Raw genomic sequence first — 26,838 nt, 5'->3', positions numbered from 1 at the left:
GACTGAAATGCCAAAGTAGGAAGTCAAGAAACACCCGCAGTAACAGGCAAATTTGGCCTTAAGAGTACAGAATGAAGTAAGGCAAAGGATAATGGAGTTCTGCCAAAAGAATGCACTGGTCATAGCAAACACCCTCTTTCAACAACACAAGAGAAGACTATACACATGGACATCACCAGATGACCAACACTGAAATCAGAGTGATTATATTCTTTGCAGCCAAAGATGGAGAAGCTCTATACAGTCAGCAAAAATAAGACCGGAGGCTGACTGTGGCTAAGATCATAAACTCCTTATTGCCAAATTCAGAGTGAAATTGAACAAAGTGGGGAAAACCACCAGACCATTCAGGTATGACCTAAATCAAACCCCTTATGACTATACAGTGCAAGCGAGAAATAGATTTAAGGGACTAGACCTGATAGACAGAGTGCCTGATGAACTATGGACGGAGGTTCGTAACACTGTACAGGAGACAAGAACCAAGACCATACCCAAGAAAAGGAAATGCAAAAAAGCAAAATGGCTGTCTGAGGAGGCCTTACAAATAGCTGTGAAAGAAGAGAAGCGAAAAGCAAAGGAGAAAAAGAAAAATAGTCCCACCTGAATGCAGAGTTCCAAAGAATAACAAGGAGAGATAGGAAAGCCTTCCTTAGTGATCAATGCAAAGAAATAGAGGAAAACAATAGAATGGGAAAGACAAGAGATCTCTTCAAGAAAATTGGAGATACCAACGGAACATTTCATGCAAAGATGGGGTCAACAAAGGACAGAAGTGGTATGGACCTAACAGAAGCAGAAGATATTAAGAAGAGGTGGCAACTATACACAGAAGAACTGTACAAAAAAGATCTTTACGATGCAGATAATCATGCTGGTGTGATCACTCACCTAGAGCCAGACATCCTGGAATGTGAAGTCAAGTGGACCTTAGGAAGCATCACTACAAACAAAGCTAGTGGAGGTGATGGAATTCCAGTTGAGCTATTTCAAATCCTGAAAGATGATGCTGTGAAAGCATCACTGATGCATCAATTGATGCATCATTGAAAGCATATTGATGCTGTGCACTCAATATGCCAGCATATTTGGAAAATTCAGCAGTGGCCACAGGACTGGAAAAGGTCAGTTTTCATTCAAATCCCAAAGAAAGTCAATGCCAAAGAATGCTCAAACCACCACGTAATTGCACTCATCTCACAACGCTAGCAAAGTAATGCTCAAAATTCTCGAAGCCAGGCTTCAACAATACATGAACCATGAACTTCCAGATGTTCAAACTGTATTTAGAAAAGGCAGAGGAACCAGAGATCAAATTGCCAACATCTGCTGGATCATCGAAAAAGCAAGAGAGTTCCAGAAAAACATCTATTTCTGCTTTATTGACTATGCCAAAGCCTTTGACTGTGTGGATCACAACAAACTGTGGACAATTCTTCAAGAGATGGGAATACCAGACCACCTGACCTGCCTCTTGAGAAATCTGTATGCAGGTCAGGAAGCACAGTTATAACTGGACATGGAACAACAGACTGGTTCCAAATAGGAAAAGGAGTTCGTCAAGGCTGTATATTGTCACCCTGCTTATTTAACTTATATGCAGAGTACATCATGAGAAATGCTGGGCTGGAGGAAGCACAAGCTGGAATCAAGATTGCTGGGATAAATTATCAATAACTCAGATATGCAGATTACACCACCTTTATGGCAGAAAGTGAAGAAGAACTAAAGAGCCTCTTGATGAAAGTGAAAGAGGAGAGTGAAAAAGTTGGCTTCAAGCTCAACATTCAGAAAAGTGAGATCACAGCATCTGGTCCCATGGCAAATAGATGGGGAAACAGTGGTTGACTTTATTTTGCTGGGTTCCAAAATCACTGCAGATGGTGATTGCAGCCATGAAATTAAAAGACGCTTACTCCTTGGAAGGAAAGTTATGACCAACCTAGACAGCATATTGAAAAGCAGAGATATTACTTTGTCAACAAAGGTCCATCTAGTCATGGCTATGGTTTTTCCAGTGGTCATGTACGGATGTGAGAGTTGGACTAGAAAGAAAGCTGAGCACCAAAAAATTGATGCTTTTGAACTGCGGTGTTGGAGAAGACTCTTGAGAGTCCCTTGGACTGCAAGGAGATCCAACCAGTCCACCCTAAAGGAGATCAGTCCTGGGTGTTCATTGGAAGGATTGATGCTGAAGCTGAAACTCTAATACTTTGGCCACCTGATACAAAGAGCTGACTCATATGAAAAGACCCTGATGCTGGGAAAGACTGAGGGCAGGAAGAGAAGGGGACAACAGAGGATGAGATGGTTGGATGGCATCACCGACTCCATGGACATGGGTTTGGGTGGACTCCAGGAGTTGGTGATGGACAGGGAGGCCTGGCGTGCTGCGATTCATGGGGTCGCAGAGTTGGACATGACTGAGTGACTGAACTGAACTGAACCTAATCCAATCCTGAGCTTCCTAGTATCCAAGCACTATGTTTTCCCCCAAACATTACAAGGCCATGTTCATGCTTGCTGATTTCCCTAGAATAGGTCTCAGTAGAGGTCCAACAGCTCTGCCCAGGTAGCTGTCCAAAAGGTAAGCAGAGCACAGCTACTCATGCGACTCTCTTGCTTCACCCTCAGAACTTTTAAGTTTCCCAAATAACGCCTGTATCATAACCCAGACTGCAGGTCATTGTATCTAACTTCATTCACCTTGTCAACATTACCCGTTCCTAATCTGAAATTCAGATATTATTAATATTGTGTAATAAACAGTCATAATTAGAGACTGCTGCCTCTTGTTACACTGTCTGCAAAATATAAACTGTACTTCCTCAATATAACTATTAAAATTTTAGACTGACAAAGTAAGCAACAAACCTGGGCAAACTCCAGGAGAGTGTGAGGGTAAGGGAGGCCTGGAACGCTACAGTCCATGGGACCACAAAGAGTCAGACACAACTTAGGGACTGAATAACAAAAACAAAACTAAGCAATAGTGAAGATTATAAAAGGCTATTAAAAAAAAAAAAGGTAACACCTAAAGACATGATGATACTGAGAATGAACGCCAAAATTTTAAGTGAGAATTATTTAAGGATGTTTAAAACTTACCTTTAAATTGTTAGCTTTTACAAGACTTATTTTAACCTGTGGCACAGGTGCTGGATTATCCCACTGATCACAAAGTTGTACAATGAGAGGATTCTGCAATTCTCTTCCATTAATCACTGGAATGGACTAACAGATACAAATCTTTTAAGAAGCACTAAAACATGCCAAACAATATGATTATTATTAAAGTGAAACAGTCACTGAATTCATCTGTTTTACTCACAAATAGCTCCTTTCATCAATTAAAATAAACTTCTGAAAGTCAATTACATTGTCACTAATAATCCTCTTCTTATAGAATGATTAAAAATTTAATGAAAGGGAAAATATATTTGACATTATTGGCTTCCAGAGCCAGTCAGGAATTCTGAAAATTACATATTGCAAGGACTTCAATGGAAACAGAAATTTATCTTAGGCTCTCATATTTAGCATTGGTCAATCTACAGTCTAACTTCTCCATCAATTGTTGGCACTCTGTCAAGTCTACATGAAGCAGTGTGGACAGCTTTCCAGCTCCTAGTCAAATAGGACTAGTCATGGATAAACTTAAACAAGACAGTGTAGACTTAAAATGACTCTTGCTTTTCCCTTAATCCAAGTAAGGCCTGTGTAACTCCGGGAATTTGTTTGCTGACCTAGGTATATCAAAGAAAACTCATTGTCAAGCAAGAAACCTGTTAAAGTCCAATCCTCTGCGTCAGATGTTAAAAGTTAAAGAAAAAAAGAAGATAGGAAAGACATAACTAGCAAAAAAGGAAAGTGATTTATCACCTCTCCTACTAGTAATGTTCCCTCTGCTTCCTCCATCCCTCCAATTATGTTAGGAGGTTGCTAAAAAGTGGGAGAAACATCAGTGATGTGTTAGGAACATTTTTTAAAGATACCCTTGAAGCTGGTTTATGCTTGACTAGCAAAAAAATTTTCATGGACAGGCTATATTCTGTGTGCTAAAGTTTATAAAAAGTCTGAATACACAAGAAGTGCTGATGTTTCCAAATGTAAACACAACAGGGTCTTTATTTATAATTACATAATTGTGATCTATCAAACAGCAACTACCTGTAAAGAATATCTTCCAGTAAACAACTTACAGCCCAAGCTGTTAGCTGAAAATTCTTCTGGGTAATGGTGGAGAAAGGAAATAACCAAAATCAAATGTTCATGATTTGCCACTTATTAATACTGTCATGCAATATAACATTTCAGAATTTGTTTCTTCATTTATAAGGAAGGACAATACATAATAATGTTGTTGAAGATTAACTGAGAATATATATTTATATAATTTTTCTATTTATCATGCTTAGGTGTTAAATTAGTTCCCCTTTCTATTTAAGATCCTGTGTGTGGAAGAGGGAGGTAAGTCAAAAATTAAATTGGAAAATTCTAGGAAAACCACATATTCAATGATTACATTTTCAGCCTTACCCACATATAACATATCTCTTAACAGAGGAGAATTAGTTTTAGGTTTTATTTTTAAAGCTTTTGGATTTCAATGATATCTGCAAATAAATCCGATAATAAATTTTTGAGTTAACAAGCTGTCATTAATTTTTATATTCCCCTCCTACAAAATCATTTAAAAACATGAACATGTAAAGATTTTTCCCACCTCAAGGGTGCACAATTATTCCATGATATTGTCAGTCAACAAATTCTTTACTGACATCATTAGGTTTCTAATAAGGCATTGATTTAATGCAGTAAATATGCTTCTAAATAAAAATAAGTCCACTGTCTTTGCAGTACAACTCTTCAGTCAACAAGTGTTAAGGAAAAAATTGTTTTTAAATATTTTTTAAATTTACGAATCAAAAAAGGACAATCTCAAACTACAACAGAGATATGTAAGCTTTTCTCAGATGATCAGTTCCTTTGTGAGATAATTTCATCTACTGCCATGGTCATGTGAGATGATTTTCCATTAGAAAAAATAACCTTTTGAACCAACAGATAAGGCTCTGCCACACCAAAACTGAACACCAGAATGTGAACATTTTAAAATCAGAATTCTAAAAATTTAATGAAAATGGGAAGGTAACAGATTTGACAGACATTTGTAAATTATTATTTAAGATATGTATAACTATATGTATAGGGAAGCAAACTGATGTTTTTAAGAGTGTAATGAATGACTTGATATCTGGTATGCATTTAAAATTCCAGCAAAAACATTTTTTTTAATAAGCCAGTGAGAGAGAACAATGAAATAAAATTGGTGAAAATCAGTAACTGTTGAAACTGGGGGTTATCTATTTTTATTTTAATGCATATTTTTAATTTCTATAGTAAAACTCTTAAAATTTGAAGTATCACTTTTTTTTTTAACAAATGAGGACACAGTGATAAATAACAAAGCATTAAAATTCATATTACTTTGTCTTTTTGTTATTGTTACTATTGTTACTACTCCAACAACAAAATATAACTTTGATCTACTAACATTCTGAAGCAGTTAGTAGGTCAAAATATTGATATTAAATTCTTTCCATCAAGGCAGGAAGGTACTTACCTCCTTTAACTCTGGCCAGTCTACAAGAAGAAGTTTAGCTGGTGGCCCAGAAACTAGCTGCACTCGAATAAAGTCAGAAAATTCACGCCAAGTAAAGCAAAGATCCTTATTTCCAGGGGGACCTGGAATAAATCTGACTCCTCTCACGCTTATACTTTGTGTATTTTCCTAGTGAGGAAAAAGCACGTTGGAAAAAAAAAAAAAAACACCAGGAAGATCATGTTTAGTTTTCAGAAAAAAGAAAGAAAATGTGTCACTACCTATGTGCATACAGATGTGTTTCTGGTAAAACAACAGCAAGTAACACACATATGCCAATATTGGCGTGTCCTGAATTTCATTTCCTTGAGACAAGAAAGTGAAATTCTCTTCTGTGAGGGAGAGATCTGAAAGGTTCAACTTATGTCCTTTTTCCTTATCTTTTCCTAATTTCCCTCTTCTTTACACTTGCACTGTCTCCTTTCTGTTCTCCGAATAGCACGTATGTGCCTGTCCAACAAGCTCCTTCCCTGTTTGCCACATTTTTTACCTACATGTTGAGATTACCAAGGGAATGTGCTTCAGAATAGCAGTACATTTTATGAAGATGCGGAAATAATCTTAAAAAACAATGGCACATTAAAATCAGTATTTTATTTTAGAAAGACTTTAAAAACAACTTTGGTATTAAAAAAAACCTGGAAGGTTCCTGCTTTATGCAGAGACTAGGGGTAGACTTCTATTGTTTCTATGAAAGTGAGTCAAGATAGTACCTATCAGTCATAAAATGACAGTAGAAAGGTCAACTTGACTGGAGAATGAGCCATGGGAGGAGACAGGTGTGCTGCAGCAGAATACTATGGCGTACTTTAGGCACCCTAAGGAGACAGAGTCTAACTTCATAGTATAAAATGCTGACAGGGGGCATAAGATGGGAACTGAAAACCGACCCTCGATTTGGTCAGGTGGCACAGGGCAGAAAAACCTAGGAGGCCTGCCTGGGAATGAGACTGAAGAATGTGAAAATAGAGAGTGTACATAACTCTTCAAGGAGCTACACTACAAAAAGGAGAAAAAGAGGGCAGTACTAGATGGACATGTTTCAGGGCCAAAGGAAGCTGTGAGGGGTGAGAGCAGAGAGTATGGCATGCTTATATGCTGATGGGAATCTAACAGACAGGGGAAAACAAGATGTAGGGAAACAGGTAGGAACAATTAACTGAAAGAGGATGGGTGTCTACGCATAAAGTGACAGGAAGAAGAAACTGTTCGTGCACAACAGTGGTTATTATCTGACTTCATCTACACAGAGGGTGAAGCTAGACAAGAAAGCATCTGAAAGTCATAGATCAAAGCTTATCTTTTACAGTAAACAAAACACCATTAGAAGTTCCTCAGCAGTGCTAAGATACTGTGGAAAAGGCGTTCTGAAAACTAGAAAATAACAGCATAGTAGGTTAGTGGAAACAAAAACTCTGGTTAGGAGGGGCAACCATGAGACTCTCATAATTATTCTGTTGGGTAAAAGGGATAATGGAGGTTGCAAAAGGATGAAGAGGTTTAAAAACCACTAAATGCCCTAAGTGAATTCAACTTAGAATTCCTTCTTTCTGACCTGCTCTAGGCTGGCAGGATCCTTGAAGGCTCAACTCCAACATCTTTTCTCAAAAATGGTCTTTAATCTCTCCAAGAAGAGTACTTGTGTTTCCTTGCTTGTTTTAAACAGAAACAATTTCACCAGTATTCTTATTTTTCAAGCTAATCTCAATTAACTGCATATCTGCACACTTTTACAACTAGAGTTCTCCCAGGTATCCTATTTAATGCAGGGACTGAGCACCAAGAAATTTTACTCAAATAGCTACATGAAAAACAACCTTTGTACACATGTCAAAATACTTAAGGATGAAGTGGTATGATGTATAGAATTTGCTTCAAAGTGACAGGTAAGGGGGAAGTGATGAATGCTGAAGCTGACTGGGAGGACCATGGGAATTACTTATATTACTTATGCTATTTTTGTGTATGTTCAAAATTTTTGTGTATGTTTAAATTTTCATAATAAAAATTACTTCAATGCCTTTTACAATTTTTCATTGTAAATACTGCAATCAAATCTCTAACTTTTGTGTTTCCCAAACTTTCTGTTATATATAATCTGAATGGAATAGTCAACTGTTAATGGGAAAGTCATACCTGAAAAGTAGTTTTCAAATGTGAGCTATCAAGTCCAATCCCAGCAATTGCCAACGCAGACAGAGAACTTGATGAAAATGCTTGAATCTGATTCCCAAACTGATCTGTAACAGTTACAACTAAAAAGGGGGAGGCAGTTAATTTTACAGTATCTTAATTTAACATGATGTTGATGTCATATGTTTTACCATGAATATCTGAAGGAAATAATTTAGTGTCATGTAATAATCTGGATATAAGAAAAATACAGGATGTGAATCACACTAACATATTTATTTTATGCTCTTAGTATTAACCATTATAATTTCTAACAAAAGTCAACATTCTTTTCAACTAACTGTTTTCAGTTAGGTCAGCATAGGCAAAGATAGGGAAAATGCTTCAACTGTTTCAACAGTGGATTTTAAACCATTAACCATATATAAATCCAAAGTTTTCCTTTCAGATTATGTATGCCAAAACATGAACACAAGGACATATTACAGAAGTGTTTTAAAGAAAGAAAGTAGGTCATACTAACCTATTTCTCCTTGAAGCTCTTGACCCATCTGTACCGTTTTTCCTCCTTTTAATTCACACTTTAGATGTTTAGGTTCATCTGGAAGTGGTCTGAAATTGATTAACAAATTTAAGGCCTTAATTACACCATTAATTGTAGAAAAAAGTTTCAACCTGCTAAGGAGTAACATATGTAATGCTCATTTTCTTAAACTTAAAAACAGTATCACTATTAATCCAAAGGGAAATAGAGAAAAGACAGCTTGCAAAGACAGTAAAGAATACTGACCAAAAAAATAAATGCATGTTAGATCACAGTTATCTATCCTGGATTAAAAGGAAATTATGACATGAGAGCACTGAAAAAAAAAAAGCAATGGGTTGGTAAGAATGACTCATCAAGAAATCTAACTCTGACTGAAGAGTAGTACATCTGATAATTTTATCTCAGACACGGAGCTATTCTAAGTGTTGGAGTAGTATGGAAATGTGTATGGAATTAAAGTAGAAAAGGTTAATAAAAAAGAGGCAGCCAAGGAACTGACAGGCCAGGGTGAAGGACAGGTCTCCTATATATTTACTTACATTTTCCCCTTTTTATCAGGTAGACTCAGCTTTGAAAATCACCACTAACTAATGAAAGAATTCCTTCTGAGCAACACACTGACTGATCACACTGCATCTTGTGTATTTCTCACATCTTTGTCATTTTCTAGGAGTTTTCACTGTTGCTTGTCCTAGGAGGACATTCCTTTAACAAAAGTTCTCGTTCTGACAGATACTAGAGGGGCAAGTTAAGTAGAGGCTGAGAGTGACATTAAGAATGAATCACTATCATCAGTGAAGCTTTATTCCAAAGACAACCTGTTTCCAAGAAGTTGTGGAAATCTCTACATTAAAAAAATGACTTTGATATGTATGCTTTGGTGAAAAGCATTTTTGTCACCATATGCTGAATATCTCAAAACGTAATATGCCCACAAACCTTACTGTAAATGCACTTTCCAAAGACACATGATCGTCTTGGAATGAAACCTGGCAATAGCGCATATCTTTCACAGATGTTGGTACTTGTACATCAGGAAGCAGACCCTGCAGTAAGTGCTCTTTGTTAATCTCAGGAGTCCAATTAACCTAGAAGGGAAATTATATACTTAAGAATAACATAAAGTTTACTTGAATGTCTTTCAACTGCCAGTTATCTTACCAAAGATTCTTAAAAAATTATAATCCATCCTCCTCAACTCTAAGGAAAAAGGAAGGCCCTTTATGACCATAAATGATGGTGGTTCATATATTACTAAGAGAAAAGTTATCTTTTTCACTGTCTTCCCTGTTAATACTGCCACATCTTTCAATGCAATGAAATAAATATTCCTAAATCATTCCTTTAGCACTTCACCACAAGATTATTACTCTGGTCATTATAGTTTTAAAAAACTATGGGAATCAAATCATGTTATCAGTTCTGAGAAGTTATAGTCAATTGTTTTTGTTTTTTCAAAAAGAATATTGCTATTACAGGTTTTAATTGAGATATAAGTGGACCCTATTCAGCAAGGTGAGAAAAGTTAAATTCACTATGTAATTACCATCCTGGCCACATCTTGATCTTAATCCACTCTCAAATGTTTTTAGCTCTAATTTTAACTTTACATCTCTTAAACTCCATATTTTGTTATTTGTTATCCATTTTTAAAGTTGACTACCCCACTCTATTTTACTTTTAAACTTCCAATCCTTTCTATTTAAGAACTTTTAGCTCAACTTTATGCTTTTAGCCTTTATAGCTGTGATTCTTAAATCACTGATATTCTAACATTGTGATCCTAGTTTACACTGTTCTAACTTTCTTAGTTACCTTGTTATCTTTGTAAACCATTCTTTATTCTTTATATCATATTTTTTCTTTTTTTAAATAGTGGAAGCAGAAGCAGGAGTTGCACAAAATGGCTGTCTTCCCTCACCCTAGCTGTGCTCTCTGCTCAGAGAATTCCTATGTCTGCTCAGAGAATTTCTGTATCAGTTTGGGTTGACTTTCCTTGGTAACAGAGAATTTTCTAAAGATTACAGTCACTTTAAGTGTATACATTTAGTAAAAGTATAAATATCCTTTATAGTCAATAAAGGTACATGTTTTAAAATATGTGGAACCCAAGAAATATATCATGACTAGAATTGAGGAAAATGTGTCAAAAGCAGGCCATGAGCTTAAAGAATGGCAAAAAGAAGGTTATATACAGAAAGAGGCTCTCAAGTCAATGTTTATTCTTAATCTTAATAAGAAACTAAACTGGAAACAACATTATGAGAAAGCAAGGTATGAGTTCAGAAGCCAGGTTGCTAGTACCACTTTTAAACCACTTGCCTTCAGATCTGCTGAGAGATAAAAATGGCTTGCCTCCCTTCCAAGCAGGATAAGGACTATTTCTCTCACAATCCTCCCTTCTCTTATTATGGAGGGAAAAAATAAACCAGCTGGAGCAAGCGCTATTCCAAATAAGATTTTAAAAATCATGTCAGCTGAACCCTGATAAACAATTCTTACAAGATATCAGATCCTATATCTTGGAGATTCAGGATGGCTACAGAATTTAATAGTGCAAAAGAGGAGAATTCTCCAGTGGTACAGTGATTATGACTGTACTTTCACTGTCAAGGGCTTGGGTTCAATCCCTGGTTGAGGAACTAAGATCCCACAAGCTGTGCAGCATAGCAGGAAAAAAAACACCATCATTTTAATTGGGTTGTTAGGTGAGCTGTTCAAGTTTCAGCATACAGATTCACCCTTTCAAGGTACAAACGCTACATTTAGATGGCAGGTCTGAGGACCATCTGAAGCTAGTGAGAACTGACAAAACCACTGTGTATGGATAACAATTTTAGAGACTGCCATACCAGTTTCAAATGGCCAAATCAAGGGTCTGGTTTGTAGTTCACAATACTGTGGTTCACAATGCTGTTCTACCGTTTGCCTTCAACAGACCTTTTCTTTAGTGCCTTCAGAATAGCTACAAAAATACTGCTCTGGTCAAGTGGAGATCTTAACTGTGAACAGAAATACAATTCATCAGGACTGGATTTTTGTTTAGGTGTCAAAATCATTTCTCTAAGCACAGATTTGACACATTCAACATTCCAATCTAGTGCATGTTAAAAAGAAAAACACTTTATTTAGCCTGGGATTTTAAATAACAATGCTGTTTTGCTGGGATGAGCATCTTCTTAAGAGGACAGCCTATATAACTTGTTCTTCCAAGCAAAAAATGTACAAAATTCTTGCAAATAATCTATTTGAGATACCTACTTTAATTTTCTCTGCCAAAGCTGATGTTATATGGATTTCTCTTTCTCCTTCATCATACATTTGAAAAATAAGATTATGCATAACATCTCCAGCTATCCAGTTAACCTCATCCTGATGTTTGATCTGGATGGCCTTCTGTCCTTCCACACTGAATATCTGTAATCTGGCAACGTGGCTACTGGGGAGCAACTTAATAGTCTTCTCCACTGGTGCCACATCTTTACAACTCTGGGAAGAGAGAAAAACACAAATACACACTGAACGAAAACATCCGTACTGAAAACATCACTTTTGGCTTTTATGGTAAATCTTTCATATTGCTTAGGAATTTATCTCCAATATTATGAGAGATCATCTTATATATTGTTAACAATTATAGGTTCTCTCATTAAGAGGACACTGCACTGTTAGCAAGTCCACATTTTATACCATCAAGTTATAAATAATGACAGTGGTCACATTCTCAAAACCTAAAACTAGCATATTTGGACTTAAAAGAACATTCCTCTTGGTAAATCTGCTTAAAAGTGTTGCAAACTTCTGAAAATTTAATCATGTGACATAGAGTTGGTGTCAGCATTTATTAATAAGAACAAAGGTGTAATAAATTAAGAATTTTCTATAAAATCAGAGACAAATAACTAGCATAAAATATATTATTTTAAGGAGTTTCTAGAGCTTTTTCAATTCATTTTTTACTGGGGTAAGTGGACAGAGTTGCTTGTAGCTAGATAAGGACTCTAGGTGCCCCAAAGGCTGAGCAGTTTGTAATTTGTCATATTAGGCACAGCAGTGTTTCAAAGATCAGCAGAGATGAGCTGGTATGCTACATAAATTGATTTTAGGCACATGAAATTAAAACACTACATAATCATCTCAGAATCTAGGTATAGTGCATTCCATAGAATACAAAAAATTCAAGTCTAAACCTAAAATACCTTTACAATCCTGCTTCGTTAATGTCTCCTTCCTCACCTACTTGAGGTCATTCTATCAAAGCCCATTCACACAAATAATGACAGAGTCAAAATTACTACTTCACAGAGTATCAGGCAAAAAACCCATCTACTATTATAAGCACATCTTATTTGCCTGACTTAAAATTAAGAGTCACTGCTTTGGAATAACATTTTTAAACGGCATATTACAGGTATACTGTGGTCTTCAAGTGCCTTGGACTCTTGGTTTTCAGACTGCTGCTGCTCTGCAGTATTTACATAATTGTATGTAAATACTCCCTTGCTTTCAAGCCCAGCTTTCTCCCTAACAACAAGTCTTTTCTTCCTGAACTGTCTAGATCTTTTTTGCAAGACTAATATACTCAAACACACAATGCCCACATTACTGAAAAAAAGGAAACACACAACAAATGTTTTAAGATGATCAAACATAACTAGTTTCAAAAGAAAAGAATTATAATAAAGTCAAATCATCTCATTCTAATTTTAAAAAATAAAAGTTTTTACCCTTTTGAGGCTCAGGATGTGTTAGCTGATGTATAGTTAGTTGGAAAAACATTGGTTAATCAACTGATTGGGTAAATCATCTACCACCATATCAATCATGAAGAAACCACATACAGATATTTTACTTGCATAAGTATTTGTTATCTCATTCAGCAATCTTAGGAAATCATATGCTTCTATCAACTGCTTGCCCTCCTCTAGGCTGGCCTCATCTTCAGCCATGATAAACGTCCAGTAACAAGTGTCCTACTGGCACATCAACACAGCACTCTCTTTATAGAATAATACTAAGAAAAACCAGGTATTTAAATTATACATACATATTAAATGTTAATATATCCTTCAGTGGTGGTTCAACAGAGACATTTATTAAACTTTCTAAGAAAAAGGTGTAAACTATAAGAAACAAACAATAAAATAAAACTGATAATTGTTACACTCTAATAACAGGAAAAAATAATTTTAGGAACATATAATCAACAATAGCTATAGACATTATAAAAGGTTTGAGCAAGAAATTTCTAATATCTGATACAAAGTGTTATTTACAATACCATTTCATTTTTGCCTTTTCTTCCCTCTGGCTAAAAGAATCACAAATATCTCATCTTAAAAAGTCAAACAACTTTACATGAAATATTAAAAGCTATTAAAGAGTATTCAAATTAAAAGTCAATATAATACCAATGAAAAACAATAACAACTTACAGGTATTTCAATTTTTGCTTTAAGTGTCTGGTCTTTTTTAATATTCTGAACTTGAATTGCTGGTCCTGATAAAATACTAGTTCCAGAACTACTGCAATCCACAACATAGACTGGAAGGTTTGGAGCACCTGAAAACTATTGGAAGCATACAAAATAATTTAAGATCCCAATCAAATGTAACTGGTTACTCAATAACTTCAATTTTCAAATAATATAGTTTAGCTACTATTTCTGACTATAAACTAAGAGTACTGTAAGTATAATTCACTAACATCCTAGACAATGTTGAAAGGAGTAAGTTTCTACAATTCTAGGTAAAATGTGCTGATTTTGGAAGAAAAATCAACTTCCTTAACAATCATTCTTTCTTTTACTCTACATATTTGGGTTTTCCTTTCCTTCTTGAGCTCTTTTACTCATACTCATTCACCCATCCATCCTTAATCCTAAAGGATAATTTTATCATTTTGCTCATAACTGAATACTTCATCTGAAATGAGAAGGATGGACAAAGGAAGGAGCAGGGAGGAGTTCTGTAGTTCTATACTTGGCATAGTTGGCATCATTATTGAATTAGGGATGTTGAAAATTATTGGCAATGAGATAGCCCACAAATTTCTGCATGGAATAATCATTACACAGTCTAGATACTATATAAAGCTTACTATAAAAGAGTCAAAAGATAGAGTGACTTCCAGTTACTACAAATGGCACTCAAAATCTACACATTCTTATCTTGCAATAGCTTACCTTACAGTGAACAATCAGCTTTGGTTGTGCTGTTATATTGTCTGATTCATCCAAAACTTCCACCTGAAAGGGGAAAGCTGTTCCATTTTCTATAACTAAAATTTCAGAATCAGGTTTCACTTTCAATTGATGAGGAGGACCTACCAGAAAATTATATAATGAAAACGAGATTCAGGTTTCCAAAAATGAAATGCTAAAATAGCAAAAGAAATAGCTTTTAACATTTTAAGTTTTAATATCTTTTAAATAATCCTGAGAGAGAAAGAAGAAATATCCATGGTTAATAATTTCCACCCCCAAATGAATAGATTCTACACACAACCCCCAAATGCACTGATTCCCAATTGTATTAAAATGTTTGAGGTCTAGACTCAGTTTTATGGACAAGGTAAGACAAGTGATAACTCATGCTAGAAATCACTCAAATGTGTAAAATACTAAAAAGATCCTGGAAAACAATATTCAAGAAAAAAAGTAAAAGTTTATTAAACTACTTTTTAAATTTTCTATCTTTTACACAATGACTGATTTCTCAGGCACACTACGTACCTCTATTAGGTAATTCTGCTCAAAGGATCAGTTCATGTAATGACATAACCAGATAATTTACTTGTTAGACTGCCCACAACCCTCTGATATCCTAAGCAAGGTGCACCATAATTTTCCTCTAAACTAATAAAAGAGGTTTTACACTTCAATAGCAGCATGACCTGTTGTGCCCTATAAACACTGATATTTTAAAATACAATTTATACTAAATACTGGGAACACAAGTTTACAAAGAACAAGTTATATCAGTTAATATTTGTGTTTTAATCATATGCCAACTCTATTCTCAGAATCCTTACAATGACCTCGACCAAGAGGGTACTATTAGTATCATCCCCATTTTATGCCTGAGGAAGCTGGGATCCAGAGAGTAAGTATCCTGTCCAGGTCACATGGCTACAAGGGGCAGACTTGAGTTACTGACCACTCTTGACTACACAGTCCCACTTCCCACCTCACAACCATCACTCTCAACTTCTAAAAAAAATTGTCAGCACTATCTGGTTAATAAGAAGTTCTCCTGAGATTTGAATAATCCATATGTTTTAGCTAACCTTTCAAAATAAAAGCATCATAAGAATTAATACGAAACTATTTTTTTTTTTAATTTCTACCAATGGGCCAATCTTTACTTCTTTATCAATCCATGCTTGAAGGAAAGCTCAAACTACAAGAATCTGTGAAAGGAAATAGCCAAAATGTTTCTTTTTCATTAAGATCAGTATAAAAGGTTTTTAGGTTGATAAATCATTACTCAAATTAACAACATAAAAGCATAATAAACTTTTCTTCTTAAAATATGAAATATATAGCTTTATCAGAAAAAGTAAAGGACACATCCAGTTCTAATGTAAGCCTAATTGTACATCCTTAAGAATAGTTTCACAATGTGTTTTCAATATTCACATTATTCTTTCAGGATTATTTTTAGAACTGAAGTCTTCCTAAATGTTACCCTGTTTTTTAATTGATTATTTCTGTTAGTGTTACGCATGACATTCAAATGTATTTTCAAGGCTTATACCATAACCAACCAAAAAACACTTCACCTTTGTAAGTGTCATTATACTTTATCATAAGAATATCATTTAAAAGGAAAATATGAGGAATATTTCTTAAAGTAATATTACCTGGAAGTAATCTAATTTTTAAAATCTGTGAGTCTTCTTTTAAACCCGGCAGAATAACCTTCAGATTAAAATTCTGTTAAAAAAATTATTTTAATTAAATTCAAATCCTAAATAAATACTCAAGTAATTTACCACCTCAATTCTGACTTATTTTTTGCTTTTCTTTTTCATATCATTAGAGAACGTCACTCAGCAAATTTATATTGACTAAAATTATCATATGTATGTATGAAAGAAATTGAAAAGGTGAAAAAATTGACTTATATTGCTTCTTTACAGACAATACTATCTTCAAATTCAAAAGGCATACCCTCTGAATAATTACCAGAATTAAGCTGGGTACTATAAAAAATCTGGAAAGTAGTAAAATGGAAAAACCACCAAATCTACACATTTCTAAATATAATGTCATATTCTAGATTAGATTCCGGTATAGAAAAATACAGTGGAGAAACTGGCGAAATGTTGAAGTCCAGAGTTTTGTTAACAGTATTATATCAATGATAATACTGGATAAATATGCAATGCTTATATAAGATGTTTAATAGAGGAAGCTGGGTGAAATACATGTGAACTCTCTATACCATCTCTGCAACTCTTCTGTAAAAATAATTATTTCAAAATGATAAGGTTTTTAAAACCTAGAAATCTTTTTAAGTACATTTACTAAAGTCAAAATTTCCATGAATTTCATGTTCTTCTTCCAGAAACAGCTTAATTCAGGAGGATGGACAGAACTTGCTCTTTGCTTTAATGCAGTAAACTCACATGCTCAATTTTAAACATTATTTTGGCAGGGAAAATTTTTAAAATATATATTGAAGGTAATGATACATTGGGGAAAAAACTAACATATCACTTAAGTTATTAGCTAGTGTTCACATTAGTCATAGTAATCTATCAGCTACTTTATATACTTAACTGAAAAATTACCTTATTGCTATTTGCCTTTACCATCCCTAACTTTATTTCTCCCTCTTCCTTTATCCAAATACCAAACTCAATAGGTTTACAAAGTAAGCTAAAGTTTCTCATATTTTTGTTCCTATTCTAAGAAAAATATTGAAAATAAAAAAAGAACAAGAAAAGAAGCAACATAGTACTAGATAACTGTTGAAAATGGCTTTGACTATGAAAAGACTGGAATGAAAATAAAGACAGTTGAAAATATTTAGTTCATAACCATTTAAAAAACAACAGTAGCAAATATGCTGGTCTTCCTCAGAGATGAAAGTGGTAATGGTATGTCAGGTGACATGATGCTGATTAATTCCTAAGAACCTGACGTTACTGTCATCTTGCCACAAAACTAGGTTATTCAATTTTAAATGTCCAATTTCATTTTTACTATGTAAGAAATAAACATGCATTATAACACGTACGTACAATGCTTACCTTGCCTTGACAAGAGTTTACAGGGCCCTTAGCTGTAACACCTCGAATGACACAATTTGGTCCTTTGGTTATTTCTTCATAATGTAAAGTTAAACCACTGGAAAAAATAAATTATTTTTTAACTTTTCCTCCATTATCTACAAATAAGCTGCAAATGTTCTTTTTTCTTTTGGGGGAGGGGCAGTGGGGGTGGGCCTGCACCACACGACTTGCAGGATCTTAGTTCCCTGACCAGGACCATCGGCCCTCAACAGTGAAAGCACACAGCCCTAACTCCAATTAACTAACCCCAAATTGCAAACTCTACACCCAGTCATCAAGATACTTGGCAATTTTTCTTGAAAACATGAATGTGATAGGTTATATTCACTTTACCATGTAACAGAGTTTAAGCTTTCCTTCAGTTTTTACAAACTCTTTATCAGATTGTGATGAGGATCACACTCTGGTTTACTGTTTATTCAATCATAAAATTGTTCCCTTTCTCTCCTACCTTTGTGAAGAAGTTTTCTAGGCTGACAGTAGGTTCTGTTTTTATATATTTTCCCAACACAAAGGACAGAGGAAATTCCCAGGATGAACAGGAATGAGGACCAGAGAAGGACAAACCTAACAAGCTTAAGAGTTGATCCATACAGACCACATCACAAAGTTCCAAGGGAGATGTCTAAGGAATATGAAACTGACAAGTGATCTATGTACAAGCATCTTGAAAAGAGACCAGACAACTGGCAGAGGGCTATTTGGCAAAATCAAAGAAGTATAACAGCTGTGCAATAAAGTAATTAGCACTTACATAATTTTAATAAAGCAAGCACCAAGCCAGAGTATAACTTTACTAAAAAATGTGGGAATAGGAAGGAGGCTTATTTGTAATATAAATGGCAACAAGAGTGTGTCCTCATCTTCCTTAGCCATAAGTCAAGAGATAAAAACTTAAAACTGAAGAATCAAGAAGCAGTAACATAAAAGTTACTTACATATATGGCAGCAGGTACCAAAAAATTCAAGTAGAAAGCTGAAAGTGGTTCTGAAAAGTGGATTGTTGGTGAGGTGGAGAGGGCAGAAGAGCTACTCTTTTATTTTTTTTTAAAATAAGCTTTATCAACCTATTTGATTCTTTAGGCTATATGTGTGAATTATTTTTATTTTAATTTAGTTAGCACTGAATAAAAAACAAAAAACCCCATTTGACAAAGATCTTACTTTAATGAAGACAAATACACACAGCCAGGCCACCAAGACTTTAAGTCCCAAATCTTAATTACCAATATGTATGTGTGATAGACACTCTGTAAGAATATCTTATCAAGGATAAGATGGAAGATATAATTAAAAACAGGGGTCAGCTAACACACAAATATTTCCCATTCGTGACTAGATGGATTACATTTTTAGTGTTCTTTATTTTTAAATAGGCTTCCCTTGTGGCTCAGACAGTAAAGAGTCTGCCTGCAATGTGGGAGACGAGGGTTCGATCCCTGGATCAGAAAGATCCCTTGGAGAAGGAAATGGCAACACATTCCAGTACTCTTGCCTGGAAAATCCCATGGGTGGAGGAAACTGGCAGGCTATTTTTAAACATACATGTTTGAGTATTCAACTCTTCCATTATGGCTTAATATTCAAATGAATGCAATATGTAAAAATCACTTTTTGCAAAAGAATCACTTTTTGCACAAGAACCATATTTTGCAACTTAAGAGAATATTTAGAAAAATTCACTTGCAATATTATTTATAACTGATTTGTTTTTCAGGAACTTAACCATGGTACAAATCTGGACACTAAGCTATATCTCGCTAGTCTCTGAGCTTCTAGAGGCAAATCCTATCTTCTTATTCACTTCTGTGTCTCCAGCTAGCAAATGCCTGGAATACAGCACATACTCAAATGATTAAAAGAGCAAACAATTACACCGAAAGGGGGGAAAAGTACACATCAATAGCAAAAGAAAGCATCCATTACAAAGTGGGCCCCAAAGACAAATTTGGCAGAAATGTAAGGAAAATAATTTCTCCCTAGGCACCTCAGAGACAGGTAATGGAAAACAATGAACATCCTCAATTAAATAACTGGACGCTTTCAGAGCTATTTCTTAATATAAGCCAATCATTTCATTCTATAGGGTTACTAAGTAAAGGCAAATTCCAGGGAAAGACCAAATTTCCATGGAAACCACAAACTTTATTGCTACAGTTTTGAACACAAACCAAAATAAATTATACTAGCAGGTTAAAAGCCTACCAGTAGGTAACCGCTAAGGTTAAATGCCCATAATTTCTAAGCAAACAACAAATTAAACATTGTATAGTGTATAGACCTGCCAGGAGACGTCATATTGTACTTGCAAAAAAAAAAAAGAGTAAGACAGACCTATCAGTCTCAACCAAGTAACTAACAGCAAAAATTCAGTCCAAACAAACTTTCCTGAGGTAATTCACGTCTGACACCGCAGCTGCAGAAAACAGCTTGGGACTAACTAAATCCCCCAGGTATCATAAAACACCAAACATTACTGAAGTTAACGCAACACAAATAATTTAAGCTAAAAGAAGTGAATACTCAGCAAATATGAACATTCAGATTACCTTGCTTCAAAAACTGGCTGAATATCAGTTGATAGTTGACTAGCATGACCAAATTCATCCTGAAACTCCACGGGGATATTGAATGGGACTCCAACACGAAACGGAGGATCCAAAAGACCGAATGAAAATTTCTCTGGTTTACCCTCTTTAAAAAAAAAAAAAGCATAAAAGGAAAATTCATCAGTCAGAGATTCATTGTAGGTAAAAACATCTATTTACGTACGGAAGATTAAACTACAATAAAAATGGCATTTTAAATCTGAGCAAAATTTACATAAATTATATCTATAATATACCTGTGAAAATAACAGATGGTTAACTTACATGATATATAAATAAGTCTACAAAGAGAGATAAATGTGTTTTTAAACTATGAAATTATTCAAATAAAGAAATGCTTATAATTTTATCAAAGGAAAAAGTAAGGCAAAACACAATATTCAATAGCTATTCAAGGATATATGTGACAAAGATTAAAATATTTTAGTAGATACAAAGTCAATAGAGAAGCTCCATATGAGAAAACATTTGCAGTGTTTGCCATAAAGGATTTAAATCCGAAATACATTAAAACTTCCTATAAACAGCTATTGTTAAAATGTGGTCTATAGTCTAATAGTTTCAAGTCATCCCTTGTGAAATTATTAGAAATGCAAATTCCAAGATTCACCTTATCCTGTGTCAGATACTCTAGGAGTGAGGTCCACCAGTCTACAGTTTAATAAGCCCTGCGGGTGATTCATATAAAACTCACATTTGAGAACTACAGTTTTACACTATTAAAATGGGCATAGACTTTCACAGAATGACAATGTCCAATAAAGGCTAAAGAGATACACAACCTAATAATTAAATAATTTAACCACCAACTAGGTTAAATAAATACTGTAATATAGCTTGGCCAGCAATGAGTATAGGGAAATAGGAACCCTCAGTCTGTTGGTGAGGGTACCTAACATTTTAGGAGGGCAACTTGATAGAAAATATATATAAAATGTTAAAGCACATATTGATACATTTCAGTTTGGCAATTCTACTTCTTGGGATCCACTGTAGAGAAATTCTAGCACATCTACACAAATTTGTGTAGAGAAATTCTACACAAAACATCATTCCCGCCCCCCAATATAGAGACGTGATTTGTAACAGTCCCAAAACTGAAAATACCTGAAATGTTCATCAAAGAAAACTGCTTAAACTACAGCACATCCCTACTGTGGAATGTTCCACAGGTGTTATTTAAAGAACATGGTAGATTTGTATGTACAAAAAGGAACACTCTCTAAGGTGGCCTTCTGATTAGAGAAGGCAAAATGATTGCAGGCACTTAAAAATCAGCTCTCTAAAACCCCATAATATGACACCACAGAGCTTTTTTTTTTAAAGAGGCCTAAACCTTCAAAAACAAAGAACAAGAAAAAAGACAACAGTAACAGAATTTGAAAGCTAGAGAGCACACGGACAAGTAGAATTCTCCAGGCAAGAATACTGGAATAGGTTGCCATTTCCTTCTCCAGGGGGTCTTCTCGACCAAGGGATTGAACCTGGATCTCCTGCATTGCAGGCGGATGCTTTACCATCCGAGCTACTGGGGAAGCACTGTGGACCTAACAGAAAGACTCAAAAAATCAAATCCTCAATCATCAACAAAGCTAGCAGAGAGCCAATTTAATTCGCACTATGTAACATTCAAAAGTTTCAAGCACGGCTCTATCAAGTAGGAGTGAAACTGGAATAAAAGAGAAAGACTAGCTCAAGTCTGTCAGAATCAGCTCCTCAGATACCCACCCCTCAATACACAGAGCCAGTCAACTACCTCCTTCATTTTCAGCAACATTTGGAAGGTTTCTCCTCTGGGGAAGGTAAGAGTAGGTCCAGGAGTGACCTACTTCTGAACACTGGACACAGCACTCCTGAAAGTGCCAGTTTACCGTAAACAGGCAAATCAGGTGGAAGATTAATACTGAATATGAAATATCTCACCATCTTTTCCAGCTTGGCTCCCCAAATTATGGCACCTAGGTGTTTACACTCCACTCTGGAGAATCTGAACAGCCAGAGAAAAAAACCTAAAATTCGCTTATCATAATCTCCCCAAATGAAATAAACGCTCTCAAATGTCCTATTCTTAAACATGCGTACTAGTAATATAAGACAGCAACTAATAGGAAAGACCCAGTGCAGATGTGAAAAAAAAGCAACATCGAGGAAACAGGCTATGAATCACGTTTAAAAACATCAAGGAAAAAATACCATTATTAATAGCCTCAGAGAATTAATAAAAATATTGAATCCATGAAGTCAGAAGAAAATGCTCTGAAAAGGAAATAACCTTTTCAAATAAGTATTTATTAGAGAAAAAAATATTTTAGAAACTAAAAAATTATAGCAGAAAGAAAAAAATCAAAAGAAAACATCAAACATCATGTTAAGGAAGTCTCTTATAAAGTAGAAAAACAGAACCAAGCGATGGAAAGTAGAAAACACAGTATACCAATTAAGAACTCCAACGTCTGAACACTAGACGCTGTAGAAAGAAAAAAAACCAGAAATCAAAGTAACTCAGAAAAACTCCTAGGACTTAAAATGTCAGAGATTGGGACCCAAACTCTAATAAATTATTCAAACATCTGAGGATTGTGGAAGAGAGAGAATGGGGATAGTTGGATTGGGAGTGGGTGTTTAACATACAAAAGTCAGGAATCAGAATAACTTTAAACTCTACCAGTAACAAAGGAAGCTAAGAAAACAATGATGATTTCAAAAATTTATAAGAAGCATGATTATCAAGCAGAGTTATAAAGTTATTTCTAAAGCCAAAATGGTTATACAATTGGTCAAACATTTTTTATCAAATTTTCTATTTTCCTCTTGATTTAAAATGCCACCTTTAGCATACAGAGTTACATACTGGCATTTTGCTTACCTTTAACAGAAAATTTAATTGCTTTAGATGGTAGTGGCCTTCCTGCATAAGTGTCTGCATTACTTTCATTCAGGACAACTTGCAATTTCAATGTATAATTTCCCAACTTGTGAATATTTTCTGGACAAATTAACAAGAAATTAAAATTCAAGTAAACGCAATACTGATATAATTTTTAATATTCAGGGTAACAACTCACCCATTTTTTTAAACCAGTATGGCCATTTTCCTCCATGTTGACTAATATGTGAAATGATTTCTTTATTTCCACTTGAAGCTTAATAAAAGAAAAAAAATTTATATTTTGATAAACTAAATATAGAACATGAATATGAAATGTCACACTGGCATCAAATATCTGTTGTACATTTTTAAAAATAGCTTTTAAACTTCAAAAGACCTAAAATTATCCTATGCAAGTCAACAGCATAATGAAAATTTACTTTTTCAGCCAATTAAAATTCCTTTACTTTAATTCTTAAAAATGGATCTGTAAATAAGCTTATCTGGTACAAACAACAGAATATAGAGTTAATTTTTTTTATATTAAAAATCATTTCTTTGCAAGTTTTCTTCAAGATTAAAACAGAATTGTTTTTACATAATCTCTAAGACCTAGTGTCTATTAAGAGGCCTGATGAAGGAGAAAGGAAACAGAAGGATAATAGCACTTTTCTGAAATATTCTTTGCTATTTATTTTTGTTTTTAGAATCATGTAAATGACTTTAAAAATTCACAAAATGGAATTAAACCAATTCATAAGCAAAAGCAAACTGCAGGTAGGTGATATGACCACATTAAAAAAAATTATTTCAAGTGACTTCAATTTTAGAATATATAAAAACTTTAAAGACAAATAACACTGCAAAGAAGTCAAAATTAATCTAAAGTCTTATTATCAGTAATTTTAATTAAGCCTTTATACTGCCTTTCCAACAAAAGTTGTGTTTCAAAATAAATCAATGACCATAACTGATACAGGAAATTTCTTACTAATTAATAAACCAAAAAGGATAATAAATTGAGATAGTAGGACAATACATTAGAAGAAATGAAAGAATCATTGGGAAAACCCACTATATTGCATACCAAATAACAAAGCAAAAACCACTAATGGATGAAACTCTTAAAACATGGATGAAAGGAGAACTTTATAATCATACCAGCCAAGTGAATTCAATAATCCATTCCAGTAGCACTAAAAGTGGGACAATTAACTATAGTCATCAAATGCCTCCGATGTAATACCAAAAACACAAATTCGCTACAAAGTATTGATTCCTGCTTTACAAGAGGGAAAATAGTGAACCTAAATCTATTCAAGGTTTGGGGGTAATTTCTAGTCTTCAGGAAATAGAAAAAACAGTAGAACAAGTTAAATGACATTACAAAGAAACAGACAAGTATGTGCAACACTCTACAGGTACAATAAAGTATAGATTTAAAAATGACTGAGACCGTAAATTTGTTATACATTTTACCAGAAAAAATAAACCTTTTAATTATTTTATATATAAATATATACCAGACAGACCTTAGAGATATGGTAGGCTTGGCTTCAGACCACAACAAAACAAGGATCACAATAAAGGAAGCTATAAATGTTTCCACTTCCCAGTGCATATAAGCTATGTTTATACTATACTATAGTCTATTGAGTGTGCAATAGCATTACTTCGTTTAAAAAATAATGTCAGTCAGTCAGTTCAGTCACTCATTTGTGTCTGATTCTTTGCGACACCATGGACTGCAGCACGCCAGGCCTCCCTGTCCATCACCAACTCCTAGAGTTTACTCAAATTCATATCCATTGAGTCGGTGATGCCATCTAATCATCTCATTCTCTGTCATCCTCTTCTCCTGCCTTCAATCTTTCCCAGCATCATGGACTTTTCAAATGAGTCAGCTCTTCGCATCAGGTGGCCAAAGTATTAAGAGTTTCAGGTTCAACATCAGTCCTTCCAACGTATATTCCGGACTGATTCCCTTTAGGATGGACTGGCTGGATCTCCTTGCAGTTCAAGGGACTCTCAAGAGTCTTCTCCAACACCACAGTTCAAAAGCATCAATTCTTTGGCGCTCAGCTTTCTTTGTAGTCCAACTCTCATACCCAAACATAACTACTGGAAAAACCATAGCCTTGACTAGACAGACCTTTGTTGGTAAAGCAATGTCTCTGCTTTTTAATATGCTATCTAGGTTGGTCATAACTTTCCTTCCAAGGAGTAAGTGTCTTTTAATTTCATGGCTACAATCACCATCTGCAGTGATTTTGGAGACCAAAAAATAAAAGTCTGCCACTGTTTCCACTGTTTCTCCATCTATTTGCCATGAAGTGATGGGACTGGATGCCATGATCTTTGTTTTCTGAATGTTGAGCTTTAAGCCAACTTTTTTTCACTCTCCTCTTTCACTTTCATCAAAAGGCTCTTTAGTTCTTCACTTTCTGCAATAAGGGTGGTGTCATCTGCATATCTGAGGTTATTGATATTTCTCCCAGCAATCTTGATTCCAGCTTGTGCTTCATCCAGTCCAACGTTTCTCATGATGTACTCTGCATATAAGTTAAAAAAGCAGGGTGACAATATACAGCCTTGACACTCCTTTTCCTATTTGGAACCAGTCTGTTGTTCCATGGCCAGTTCTAACTGTTGCTTCCTGACCTGCATACAGATTTCTCAAGAGGCAGGTCAGGTAGTCTGGTATTCATAATTTTCTACAGTTTATTGTGATCCACACAGTCAAAAATAAAAAGTACTTTATTGCTAAAAATGCTAATATTCATCTGTGTCTTCAGCAAGTTGTAGCAATAACATCAATGACCACTAATTGCAGATCATCATAACAAATGTAATTTTTAAAAAGTTTGAAGAGTTGCCAGAATGACCAAAATGTGACACAGGGACATTAAGTGAGCAAATACTGTTCAGAAAAAGGCATTAACAGACTTGCTTAACAGAGTTGCCATAAACCCGAAATCCATAAAAAATGCAGTATATGCAAATGGCAATAAAGCAAAGCTCAATTAAATGAGGTATGCCTGGTGTGCTGCAGTCCATGGGGTCGAAAAGAGTTGAACACAACTGAGCAACTGAACTGATGCTTGTATGTAGTTTTGTGGGGGTTTTTTGTTTTTTTAAATAAGAGGGAGGCAGGATGGTCAGAGTTACAAAGAGGTTGGAAGATGCTACACTGTTGGCTCTGAAGATGGAGGAAGGGACCACAAGGCCAAGGAATGTGGGTGACTTCTAGAAATGGAAAGGCAAGCCTTCCCTACAACCTCCAGAAAGTCGCTATCCTGCTGACACTTTGATTTCAGCAGTCAGATGACCTAGAGAACTGTAAAATAACAAACATACTGTTTTAAGCCACCAAAAAACCAAAAACAAAACCCTGGAGAAATATAGAACAGTGTGTCACAGAGGCCAAAAAGAGAGTACTGCAGTAAAATGAGGTAGTCAAACTGTTCAATGCTGCTGAGGCTAAAAAGACATTTATGTGATGAAAGTGTACACTACCACTGACTAGTTTATAAATGTTGGAAATAAACACACAGTCAATAAAACACCATATCTGTAAAATCCATGGACCAGACATGTAAGTATATAGTGGTAGAAGAGATATTGAAAACAAATATTGAAAACATTTTCAGGTGGTCAAGACAAAAACAAGAGACAAGAATTACAAGGTGACTCAAGTTAGGAAAATACAAGATG

At 34.9% G+C, this 26,838-nt stretch overlaps 1 protein-coding gene across 1 annotated transcript in view; it reads right to left on the bottom strand.

Moving 5' to 3' along the window:
* The window catches only part of SMCHD1 (structural maintenance of chromosomes flexible hinge domain containing 1), a 123,420-nt gene that overhangs the window by 47,140 nt on the left and 49,442 nt on the right, over window positions 1-26,838 (bottom strand). The window contains exons 18-30 of the mRNA XM_065932515.1: window positions 23,321-23,398; window positions 23,122-23,241; window positions 20,196-20,340; window positions 17,605-17,701; window positions 16,210-16,282; window positions 14,531-14,670; window positions 13,781-13,915; window positions 11,607-11,834; window positions 9,285-9,433; window positions 8,322-8,410; window positions 7,802-7,920; window positions 5,627-5,794; window positions 3,109-3,234 (exon numbers count right to left, since the gene is read on the bottom strand). Of these exons, the coding sequence (XP_065788587.1) occupies window positions 3,109-3,234; window positions 5,627-5,794; window positions 7,802-7,920; window positions 8,322-8,410; window positions 9,285-9,433; window positions 11,607-11,834; window positions 13,781-13,915; window positions 14,531-14,670; window positions 16,210-16,282; window positions 17,605-17,701; window positions 20,196-20,340; window positions 23,122-23,241; window positions 23,321-23,398 (1,667 nt within the window). The remainder of the gene's footprint in view (window positions 1-3,108; window positions 3,235-5,626; window positions 5,795-7,801; window positions 7,921-8,321; window positions 8,411-9,284; window positions 9,434-11,606; window positions 11,835-13,780; window positions 13,916-14,530; window positions 14,671-16,209; window positions 16,283-17,604; window positions 17,702-20,195; window positions 20,341-23,121; window positions 23,242-23,320; window positions 23,399-26,838) is intronic.

Source organism: Muntiacus reevesi, chromosome 4, assembly GCF_963930625.1.
Source record: "Muntiacus reevesi chromosome 4, mMunRee1.1, whole genome shotgun sequence".
Lineage (NCBI taxonomy): Eukaryota > Metazoa > Chordata > Mammalia > Artiodactyla > Cervidae > Muntiacus > Muntiacus reevesi.
Note: the sequence above shows the minus strand (reverse complement) of the source record. Positions and strands in the feature narration are given on the sequence as shown.